Source organism: Dermacentor variabilis, chromosome 2 (genome assembly GCF_050947875.1).
Source record: "Dermacentor variabilis isolate Ectoservices chromosome 2, ASM5094787v1, whole genome shotgun sequence".
Lineage (NCBI taxonomy): Eukaryota > Metazoa > Arthropoda > Arachnida > Ixodida > Ixodidae > Dermacentor > Dermacentor variabilis.
The window spans coordinates 255,356,105-255,368,629 of NC_134569.1; the positions used below are offsets into that span (position 1 = coordinate 255,356,105).

The 12,525-nt window shown below is 48.4% G+C and overlaps 1 protein-coding gene across 3 annotated transcripts in view; it reads right to left on the minus strand.

Annotated features, from left to right (window-relative positions):
• Atg16 (Autophagy-related 16) overlaps positions 1 to 12,525 on the minus strand; it is a 456,887-nt gene that overhangs the window by 237,892 nt on the left and 206,470 nt on the right. For all 3 annotated transcript variants that reach the window (XM_075682849.1, XM_075682848.1, XM_075682850.1), the window contains exons 6-7: positions 7,232 to 7,392; positions 6,899 to 6,970 (exon numbers count right to left, since the gene is read on the minus strand). In XM_075682849.1, the coding sequence (XP_075538964.1) occupies positions 6,899 to 6,970; positions 7,232 to 7,392 (233 nt within the window). The remainder of the gene's footprint in view (positions 1 to 6,898; positions 6,971 to 7,231; positions 7,393 to 12,525) is intronic.

Genomic DNA, 12,525 nt, shown 5'->3' on the forward strand with positions numbered 1-12,525 from the left:
ATCTACAGCCAGAAGAACTTGCTTTCAGCAGCGCGATTCGGCAAGAAGAAGCAAAGCAAGATGACCGACTAATAGAGAAAATACTCGATTTCGCCACAAATAAAGTGCTGTTTTTTGTGTTTTGTGCTTAATTGGAAGTTTGTTTAATTCGAAGTTTTTTGCGGTCCCCGTGAACTTCGTATTAACGGGAGTCGACTGTATTACGATACTCAAGAGACGAGCCGCCGCGAGAACGACGAAGTGGGTCTGTGCCCTTGGCGCGAGCGAATGTCGGCCTGGCGCTCTGGATCCAGTAGTGTAAATTAGTGTAAATAGCCTCTTCCGTCTGTGTCTTTCTACACGTAACATTCTGGTGGAGGTGAGCGATCCCCGTGCTCGCCATGGAACTCCAGATGGGTCGGTACATCGAACTTGTCACCATGCCTCCCGGTGACAAGACCGCCTCTGCAACGGCTTCGGCTTGTCTGACTGCTCCCATCGTCACGGTCACCCCACATCGCGACCCAGGTGTGTTCTCTGGCCTGGAGAGACAGGATGTTGACGACTGGATCAAGCTCTATGAACACGCCAGTGATAACAACAGGTGGGACCCAACAATTATGCTCGCCAATGTCATCTTTTATCTCGGCAGCACCCCACGCGTGTGGCATCAGACGCATGATGACCAGATAACCAGTTGGGACAGTTTCAAAGAAGAGCTACGGGAACTGTTCGGCGACCCCATTGGCCGCAATGTTGCTAAGAGAAAGGCTCTTGCGTCTCGTGTTCAGACATCTACAGAGCCATACGTTTCATACATCCTCGATGTCTTGGCTCTATGCCGCAAAGCTGACGATGCTATGTCTGAAGCTGATAAAGTGTCACATGTTCTAAAAGGCATCGCCGACGACGCTTTCAATTTGCTTGTTTTCGGCAACGTCTCGACAATCGACGCCATCATTAAAGAATGCCGTTGCCTTGAACAAGCTAAGAGCCGCCGTATCACACACCACATCACGCGGCTACCCAACACTGCTGCTACGTCAACATGTGAGGGTCGACCGCAGGCCACCACCTGTGACAACGTCACCCGTATTGTTCGCCGCGAGCTTGAGGCCGCCTGTTCGCCAGCTTTCTCCGCGACACCTCCCGATCCGCCAGCAACCACGATTGTGATGATTCAGGCCGTAGTCAGGCAGGAATTTGTGAACATGGGTCTGCACTCCGTGTGTCCAACATCTCAACCGAGCGTCCCCCAGTTCTCTACCGGCCCTCCTCGTCCCCGGCAGTCCTTTTCTGCCATATCTCGCCACAACCTGTCCGAATGGCGTACCCCTGATGACAGGCCGATCTGCTTCCACTGCTGTCGCATCGGCCACGTCGCTCGTCACTGCCGCAACCGATGGCCACCACCTCCTCGAACATATGCCGCCACTTATTCCGGCACCTTTGGACCTTCTGTTCCCTATGCCACCCGCCATGAATCCACTGCCGCTGATGCCCCTGCTCCGAACCTTCGCTACAGCCACTCGCCCTCACCTCGATGCCATCAGTCTCGTTCGCCCCAACCCCGCTGTTTCTCTTCGCCGCCTGTCACCTCCCGGAACCAGCCGGAAAACTAGGCACTGCAGCTTCTGGAGGTGAAGCTGCGTTGTCAGCCCTGCCCTCAAATCCTCTGCTCATGTTACCTACGAACCAAAACCTTCTTGACGTTGACATTGATGGCTATCCTGCCACTGCACTCATCAATACAGGCGCTCATCTTTCTATTATGAGTGCTGCCTTCTGACGACAACTCAAAAAGCTCCTCACCCCAGCGTCGGCACACGTCGTCCGCATTGCGGATGGCGGTACTGTGCCTATCGTCAGCATGTGTACGGCACATGTCAGCATCGCCGGCCGCCACACTCCTGTCCTTTTCATCGTGATTGCTCATTGCCCCCACAACCTAATTCTCGGCCTCGACTTTCTCTCTGCGCATTCTGCCCTTATTGACTGCTCTGCCAGTACCCTTCGCCTTGAGTTGCCGATTCTCGCAGAACCTTCTGACGCACCCCAGTGCCGCTTACGCCCCCCCGCCTTCCTTCGCCTGCCGCCAAAGTCAGTAGCCTTTATTGAAATGTTGTCTTCCCCACCAGTTCCTGATGGCGAGTACCTCGTCACTCCTCTGCCCAACATTCCACTACATTATGATGTTACCGTGCCTCACACTATAATTACTATTACTGCGAATCACACTCGCATACCTATCTTTAACTTTAGATTGGCAAAGCAAATTCTACCGCAAGGTATTTGCCTGGCCAACGTTGATTGTCTCGGCTACCATCATGTGGCAGCGTTATCAACCGATGGTTCTTGCGAGCTTCGCAGGCCCCTCGCGCCAGCCTCGGGCGCCGATCCCAACATAAGGAAAATAGTAGCGACGGACCTGTCCTCCGTGCAGGCTGAAGACCTTTGCCAAGTATTATCGTCCTACCAAGATATTTTCGACTTCGATGATCGTCCTTTAGGCCGGACACTCGCGGTCAAGCATCGGATTCTTACTGGCAGCGCTACGCCTATTCACCGACAACTGTATCGAGTTTCTGCGTCGGAATGCCAAGTTTTTCAAGTGAACAAAATGCTAGATAAAAACATCATTCAGCCTTCTTCGAGTCCCTGGGCGTCACCTGTGGTGCTGGTTAAGAAGAAGGACAGCACATGGCGCTTCTGTGTAGACTACCGTCATCTGAACAACGTTAATAAAGAGGATGTCTACCCGCTCCCATGTATAGACGACGCCCTTGACTGCCTGCACGGTTCCAGCTATTTCTCGTCTATTGATCTTCGTTCGGGATACTGGCAGATTGCTGTTGACGATATGGACAGAGAAAAGCTGCGTTCATCACACCTGATGGCCTATACCAATTTAATGTAATGTCGTTTGGATTATGCAACGCCCCTGCCACCTTTGAGCGTATGATGGATGAGGATGGATGAGGATGAGCGTATGATATGATGAGGTTTCAAATGGTCCACATGCCTCTGCTACCTCGATGACGTCATCGTCTTGTCACCAACGTTCGACACTCACCTTGAGCATCTAACAACTATACTTGATGTATTTCGAAAGGCGAAGCTGCAACTTAACTCGTCCAAATGTCGTTTTGGCCACCGTCAAATTACTCTTCTGGGCCATCTCGTTGACGCCTCCAGAGTACAGCCTGATCCCGACAAATCTCTTGCTGTCCGAGACTTTCCGGTTCCGAAGACAGCCACAGACGTCCGAAGTTTTGTAAGACTATGCTCGTACTTTCGTTGTTTTGTTCGAGATTTTGCGACAATTGCTAGACCCCTCACTAATCTTTTGAAGAAAGGTGTACAATTCTCGTGGGGTACTGCAGAAGCCGCCGCCTTCTCTCGTCTCGTTACTCTTCTCTCCTCACCACCCATTCTCGCCCACTTCGACCCTGATGCCCCTAGAGAATCATGTACAGATGCCAGCGGTCACGGCATAGGTGCCGTCTTAGCCCAGCGTCAGCGTGGCCAGGATCGCGTTATTGCTTATGCGAGCCGCCTCCTAGCACCATCGGAGCGCAACTATTCCATTACGGAACGAGAATGCGTTGCTGTTGTCTGGGCGGTTGCGAAGTTCCGTCCTTTACCTTTACGGTAGCCCTTTTTCTGTAGTCACTGACCATCATGCTTTCTGCTGGCTCTTATCGCTAAAAGATCCTACAGGCCGGCTTGGTCGATGGGCTTTGAGGCTACAAGAATTTTGATATCGCGTGGTCTACAAGTCTGTCCGCCTGCACCAAGACGCTGACAGCTTGTCGCGTTACCGTGTTGACGACCCTGACTCCTCCAATATTACCAGTGCTGCTTGCGTATTCTCTGTATCACAGCTGCTTCATTTTGTCGACGAGCAACGTCGTGACGCCTACAACAGAGCACTCATCGAGCGTTTTGAACACTCTCCAGCCGATGACACTCTACGCCTCTTCGTCCTCCGCGATGGTACTCTGTACCGTCGTAACATTAATCCGGACGGCTCTGAGTTCCTACTTGCCATACCTAAACACCTCCGCTCAACCATTCTAGAAGAGCTTCACGACGCACCAACGGCAGGACACCTCGGCATATCTCGAACCTATGACCATGTACATCGCCGTTTTTTTCTGGCCGGGCCTTGCCCGTTCAGTACGACGTTACGTCGCCGCTTGTGAACTTTGCCAACGACGCAAGAAGCCTTCCCAGCTCCCCTCTGGTTACCTGCAGCCACTCAACATCCCTGCCAAGCCCTTCCATCATGTTGGCTTAGACCTTCTTGGCCCATTTCCTGAATCTACATCAGGAAACAAGTGGGTTGCAGTCGCGGCTGACTACGCGACCCGCTACGCCATAACCCGCGCTCTTCCGACCAGTTGCGCAGCTGATTTTGTGGACTTCCTTCTACATGATATCATTTTGATGCATGGTGCTCCGCGTCAATTGCTAACAGATCGTCGCCGTACGTTTTTGGCCAAAGTCATCAACGACATCATGCGTGCCTGCTCAATACAGCATAAATTTACCACCTGCTACCACCCCCAAACGAACGGCCTCACTGAGCGTTTGAACAGCACCCTTACAGACATTCTATCCAAATACGTTTCAGACGACCACCGGGACTGGGACCTGGCTCTACCTTACATTACTTTTGCGTACAACTCTCCCCGTTTTGAAACTGCTGGCTTTTCCCCGTTTTACGTCTTGTATGGCCAAGAACCGACGCTACCACTGGACACTGTGCTTCCATCCACCACAGCTTCAACTAGCGCTTATGCTCGGGATGCAATCACCCATGCTGACCATGCTCGTCAACTTGCGCGCGTTCGTCTACAAGTGTCCCAAGACAAACAGAAGCAACGCTACGACCTCCATCACCGTGATGTCCATTTCCATTTTGTGCCCGGCACCGTCATGTTGCTTTGGTCACTATCACGTAAAGTTGGCCTTTGTGAGAAACTGCTTTCCTGTTATACAGGCCCATATCGCGTGCTCCGCCAAGTGACCGATGTCACCTATGAAATTGTTCCAGCCACGCCCACTGCATCCTCCACTGTGACAACCAGTGACATTGTCCACGTCGCCCGACTCAAGCCCTACAACTCTCCACGCTCCTTGGATATTTAACAGCACCGTAATGGCGCTTTTGCCGCCGGGGGGTAGTATTACGATATTACGATACTCAAGAGATGAGCCGCCGTGAGAATGACGACAAAGTAGGTCTGTGCCCTTGGCGCGAGCGAATGTCGGCCTGGCGCTCTGGCTCCAGTCCAGTGTAAATTAGTGTAAACAGCCTCTTCTGTCCGTGTCTTTCTACACGTAACAATATCACCTGTGACTTCAACGTCTTGCTCCCCACCAACAACTGATATCGTGCACGTTTTGCGACTAAAGCCCTATAACTCACCCACCAATTTGACACCCTAAAAAGCATCGAGACGATGCTTCTGCTTCCAGGGGGTTAATGTCAAATACGAGTTTGTGCCGCTGTGGACACAAGGACGTTGGGAGGTGAAGAGGAGGTTAAACAGTCTCGAAGATCGGTAGATGGTGTTACCCTGGCCACTGAGCTACAACCTTGTAACTGTGTATATAGTGTAAATACATATATTTTTACACCGTAAAAATATTATTTCACTGAAGCAACAACACTGAGTCTAAAAATATTTTTTTATGCTGCTGGTTAGGACAAAAACAATTTTTTTTCATTAAAACATATTTTTTTCTTGACTGCCCAGTTATGCGGATGTCTTTGTAGTCCCCTCTACATGCAAATATTTCGCTGTCAAGTCATTATATGTGCATATGCATTTCCTGAAAGTAGCACTGAGCGAGGTTACCAACCAGATTCATCTAACATTTTCCTAAATCAAAACAGAGAAGTTCTGCGTTATGGAGTAATGATTTCGCTTTGAGAACAATGTGCATTAGAAGCTCTTTGAGCACATTTAGGTAATATTGAGGGGTACAGTTATATACCAGCTCCCACAGTTGGTACAGGAGGAGGAAAAAGACTTCAGTATATATCAGGGAATCATAATTTGCCAGTCACTGAGAGCCAGGGGCAGTATTCTCAGACGATCACATTCAGAGACATCCCTTTCAATGTGCATGCATTAGATAAGCCAGCAGACAGGACTTGCATTGTTCTAATGAGGTGTCAGGCTGATTTTTACATCAAAAGAAAGTGAAAGTATCCCCAATAGCGATTGACCAAAAATATCAGTCCAGCAGATCTTGTGGGAAAGAATGGAGTTGCGTTGTTTCAGTGAGATGTGCCAGTACAGCCTCATCTAACTTTCTCAAGCAAGGAGAGCCCTAGGAGAAGTACACAGCAGTGTACTTCTGCGTGTGCCCCAACTCGAAGCCCAGTAACAGCGAACACCAGAGCACCGAAGTGGTTGCTTGCTCACTGAAAAGGCAGTGATGAAAGCATTGCCCACTTTATTTTCACCGCGTTCTGCAGCCACATGCCAGTGTGGCTGCACTGCCCATTGCCCATAGCACCCAAATCAGGAGCTCGACCAAGCAACACCTTGCGTCACCAATTCACCCGAGCTGTCTTCCTCCAGGAGCAGAGAGCCACAGGACACGAGCACAATATTTAGGCTCTGAATGAGTTGCACTGTTGGCACATTGAATTTGTGTCGCTTCCAGATAACGAGAATAATCTTGCTAGCAGCTTTTAGTGGCATAATAAACAAACATTCTGAGGAACACATCCAGATATTCAGCTGCTCATGTAGTTACAAAAGGAGACTGTCCTCCAATCAATACTTTTGGCAATCTGTGAAGTGGAATTTATGGTGCAACAGAAATTGATGCACACAGTCTTTTCCTAAAGGGTGTGCCCCTAGGCCAATGCTCCAAGCAGCATGCAGGTGACACCTACTTGTCATTGGGCACCACAACCGGCTCCCTGGCGGCATCCTCCAGGTCACGCTTCACCTGAGCCTGCTTCAGCCTGCACAGAGTGTGAATCACAAATGGCAGTGGTTTTATCACTTTAATGCAGTTTAACAGCATTTCGTAGTACTTATGCATCACTTGACGCCAGTCTAATTTTAATCTACTGCTCTAGTGCACTTGTATCAGAAGGGCACCTTGGAGTGTTATGAAGAAAGCTGTGCCTGCTTTTTTTATTGCTGCAACCATAGGTGGAGTGAACCTGTAGATACGTGCAGTGAGGCACCCATTCCTGCGGTAGGAAGGGAAAAACACTGACCGCAGCATGCGCTCGTTCTCTGCATTGAGCTTGTCGGCATCCCGTGACTTGAGTGCCATCCAGCGCTTGATGAGGTCCTGGTGATCCCGCTCGAGGGTGCTGAAGTTGCGCTCCAGGCTGTTGTAGGCCAGCTGCAGGGCTTCGTGCTCGTCCCGCAAGAGCTGCGCACCACAAGAGCTTCCTCCTCGTAAAGCCAGCCAGTTTAGACTCTATCAAGGCAATGCAAATTCATTATGCAAATTTAGTGCTGGAAAAAAATTAAGGTCGTAATTGAATTTTCTGAATTTTGGCTGAAACCTAAGTAAAAAAAAAATTCTGGAACTTTATATGGCAAAACCACTATTTGATTATGAGGCATGCCATGATGGAGTACTCCATATTATTTTGACCAACTGAGCTTCTTTAACGTGCGCACAATGCACGCTACATGGGGGACTTAAGTACTGGTATGTCACTGTTACATCATGGATTTCAATATCTTGGTACTTGGAATGCAATGACAGAGAGAACCTGATTTGTCGAGCCTCCTTCGAAATGCACCATTGTCCTTCATTTCCAATACCTAAATACAGTAGAGAAGAAGCTGTCAAAATATATGATGCCACAGCAAGCTAGTGTAATAACTTTAGGACGCCACCCGTATCCTGCCTCTTCCATCTTACAAAGACAGCCTCTGTCTTTTGACGAGTGAGCAAGGATGAAAAGGTATTGAAAGGAGGTGCCACCCTTAGTTGGGTCATCGCCCGACTACATGTGACTACAGCCAGTCATCCCCTTAAAGGCCAACTGCAACAAAATTTCACTTGAGCTAAATTGACTACAAATGCTTAGTGTACACTCTCAAAGTAATCTTGGCAAAGCTGCAGGGCTGGTAACTGCCCAATTTTGTTAATAGCAGCTATTAAGTAGTGCCTATGCAGACTTCGCTTGCATCTGGCAGCAAAGCAGTAGCGATGCGGATATGGTGAATACTGAAGAACTGTATGCAACTGTTGATCTCTCAATTGCACCTACGCAGCCAAGCGTCTCTCTTGGCATGTGCTCTCCCTGTTGCACTCATGATCCGAGCTGCTGCAAGAATGCCAATGCGTTGCGTGTTCGTCGGGTGCTTGAACACATACTCGAACATGAGCGATGGCTGTGCAGTACCTAACGCTGAGTAGAGGAAAGCCGAACACATCTTTCCCGTCCCAGACTTCAGAGCGCAAGCTTGCACTATGGCTCAGCAGGCAAGTGCGATAAAGACCGGCCAACGTGCACGAAAACCAAAGGCAAGTTGTATTCAGGGGCGATGTTCTCGAGCAATCATTATCTCATAGGCATTTCGCACATCTGTAAATCAGACGTGTCAAAGCAGACGAACGAAAGCCTTTCTGACTACGCCAGATACAAGCCGCAACTGCATACTGCATTTGTTATGATCGAAGGAAAGTGTGACATGGGGGCCACATAGTAGATGTGGCGGCAAGCAACGCAAGAATGCAATGCTGCCAGAGTGAAATGGGCAAAGATTTAACACGGTCACTGTCTGGCCCGTCTGGCCGTGAGTTTACATGCACTTAGCACCGAGCCCCTCTAGCCCAGCCGTGCCAAGCCTCAGCTACTTATCCTTGCCTACAGATGGCGGTAGCAGTCTAATCTGTCGACAAGGCTGGCGTTTCCAGCATGTCAGACAGCAGCCGGTGAAGTCGGATACGCCATGCCAGAGACACCAAGATTGCTAAAATTTTACTTTCCACTTTAAACGTGACCTGCAGCAGCGCAGCAATCAGTTGTTGCCACAGCCCAAGCGCACAAATGTGCGGCGAGTGAGTGCTTTTTTGTTTGTTGAAGGCGCAAATGCAACACACTCGCTTTAGTGAACACGAACTAGCCAGCATGCTGGTCAGCCAAGCTAGCGCATGATGCACCCTGTTTCAGCGGCTCCGGCATCCGATAGGACATGTTTTATTCCCGTGCCAGCCACACTAGACTGTGAAGCGCCTAATTTTCGCCAATCTAGTGCAATGGTGCACTGCGTAGATTGCACCCGCGTTAAGTCGGGCTAGCTTGGCCACCCCAATGCGCTCTTATTCGAGAGGAGGCAGAACACATCGAAGCCTTGCTGTTGAATGCAGACAACCAGATAGACAAAACCGGCTGGATTCTGAGAATACTTCGCATTAAAAGAACATCACAGGTGCGCAACAGCGTTGTCACAGAGCACGAAGCGGCTAGCTAAGTATAATAACTCTGTGGCGAGCAGACATGTAGGACCTATTCGCTGATACACAGAAACGGTATACAAGCAAGGGAAGCAGATGACCTGGGTGCTGATTCTCCATAGTCTCCAAAGTATGCCGCTTCCGACGACTGGTAATGGCAGCATTTTTTTGGGGTTTCGGTATGAAAAACATTTTTGTGATAGATTTGTGAAGCGCCCACTCACATTTGAAGCGTTAAATTTTCCGCAGAGGCTACTGTATGTCTAAATTATCTGAAACAGGGCATTTTACGGGGTCCAGAATTTCATTGCAGTTGGCCTTTAGCATCCATCTTTTGTGGAGTGGACATTGTCCTCCACTTGGTGCTTAGTTCATTTTACCTGGAGCAATAAGCAGTTTCAGTAATGGCTTAGCCCATACTTGCCACACTCTCAACAGAGATAGGTGAGCACGGCAAAAAGCAGGGCTTGCCTTTCACATTAGCTGCGGGCAAAGCACGCCCACCTCTTACAGCAGCTGGTTGAGGCCTCTGCCACAGGATAGCTCGCCTCCTCGAAGCATTGCCTTTTATTTTTTTTCTGCGTTCATTAAACTTAACCTCGATGAGAATGTGACAGTCGAGAAGCAGCTGCACATTCAATTCTACAATGGCGTTCAGTACATGTTTTGGCTGATGCCACGGTACTTGAGTTGGGAGGGATGCTGATGTGTTTCTCAATAAATTGTCAGCAGTGGACTGCCATCTCTAGCTGTGTGCATTTGTGAGTAGTGACCATGTTATCGTTGCTTTCTTCATCTGAGATGCGAGTGAAGTGTCCACTTACAATTAGGAGTGCGCAAATACCATCAATATATTTGGACACTAATCGAACATGAATACTTAGCTTCAAATATTGAATAATGACAGGCACATGCATTTATTAACAGGTTTGGTTATTTGAACATGTTAGAACATTACAATTGCAACATCAATGGCAAAAACTTGACTAGCAAGCCGTTATACCAAAAGATTGTGTTTTTTGACTCCTAATAACATGGGCAAATGTGTAATTCCCACTAGCTGTCTGTTCTTGCCAACCTCAGCATCACGTAGCATGTTGGGGATGTCATGCACCATGGACACTACAAAAGTACGGCCACAGATTTCTTCACCAGTGGGCATAGTGAAACGGCTGTGACCACGCCGCTGAGCAAGAGACTTGTTTTTGCTATGCAGGCCACTTGTTCCCTCTCTAGAATTAGGTGCGGTGATGAAGTTTTCTTATTGGTTGTGCCGTGCCCAGGCATCTGCCTATGACTGTCATGTCGTTAGCACAATTTTATTATGTGGCGACGTTGAAACCAATTAGGGGCCCACAACAACTTAATTTTTTCTAAGCGTCCTGGGGAGACAGGTCAATATTAGCACTGAGGTCATTGAAATGAAAACAAAGTTCAGCAAGTGCGAACAACTGATTCGTGATCTGGACTCGGATCTAAGATTAATAGAACGGCTTATGAAGGAATCGAGAGAAAACTCGCCGCCAATTGCATTGCTTCAATCATCGTCTGTGTCCTTCCAGAATACGTTGCCATTGCAAAGCATAAATCTTGTCGACCTCGAACATCGCAGCAGAAGGTAGAACATTATTGTTTATGGCATTAATGAGCACAGCGGTGAAAACAAGGCATCCTTAAAGAAAAGCGTTGTTGAAGGTGTTTTTGACTGAAAACTTGGAGTTAAATGCAAATCTATAGCCTGTATCTAGTGTCTTGGTCGTCAGGAAGGCCGCTGCCCTGTGATCGCCTATTTCGAAGATTACACTGAAAAACAGGCCATCTCTCAAAATTCCAGGCGGCATAATGGAACGAACATTTTCATTCAAAATGACTACAGCCAGAAAATACTGTGCTCTCATAAACTTCTCTGAGATAGCACGAAAACTGATCCAGAGAATGCACAAATCTCTTTGCATGATAAGCTGAAAATTGATGGCACACTGTATGTATTAGACGATACTACGAACGAAAGCGTAGCACTTTCAAAACAGAGAGACGGTACAGATTGACACAGCACACATACTGAGACAAAATATATAAGAATACTCGATTTTATTGTGCAAAGCCTCGTCCATAAGGTTTGAAAGCTTGAAGTTTTGCTTCTTGAACACAATCAACACATAACAGTGATTAGAGAAACCTGGTTACACTATAACGTTAGCGATTCGGTTCTAATTCCCCCAAACGATAGTATTTTCCATTGTGATCGGCCGACTAGGGGTGGTGGCGTAGCCGTAGTGTTAAGGCACCCATTGACTGGGGTGGTTTAAACCATATTGATGACAATGAAAGCTTGTTCCTGCGTTTTAACTGCTGGAGCCATACTTTTATTCTACAGTCAAATTGCCTTAACTCGAGCATATTTAATTTGAACTTCCGGTTTATTCAAACTGACGCCGTGATCCTGTCAAAGTTATGTGTACTCCAATGGGTGAAAACGGCCAGTAATTCAAATGCGCAAGCATTTGCGACGTTTAATTTTAACATACCGCGCTCCGACAATGCTCTCAGCAGCACACCAAATCACGCGACAGCGCCTCCCACCATCACTGCTATCACCCCGCTTAGGAAAAACCCCTCAACGCTGCGTGTGAAAGAAAAGCAAAAAAAAAAAAAAAAAGTGGTAGAAATTTCACCCTTTCTCAAATGGCAATTCTGCGTCGTGCCGTAATGACACAGCCACACTAGCAGCAAGACATGTGCCGTGGGAGGGATTGGTCCTGCGTCGATTTTTCGTGGCTTGCCACGGTGGCAAGCAAGTCGCGAGCGGAGATCAATAAGAGTGGCCCCTACAGTGATGTACGCACAGGAAACTGGTATCATGCAGGCCTGCCCAATCGCTCTATTTGCGTCTGGTTCAGCCGCACTGCTTCTTTCGCACTATCGTGTACTCACGTCAGCTCCGGCTCGCGTTTGTTTTAGTTAGCTTGGTTAATCTTGTTCGCACTTGTTTTTTTACACTGACGTCTCTAAACCGAGATGTCCAGTGGAAAGGTTGTTGGAGACAGTGCGCCATACCCGATTCTGTACAACAAGACAGACCCTGAATAC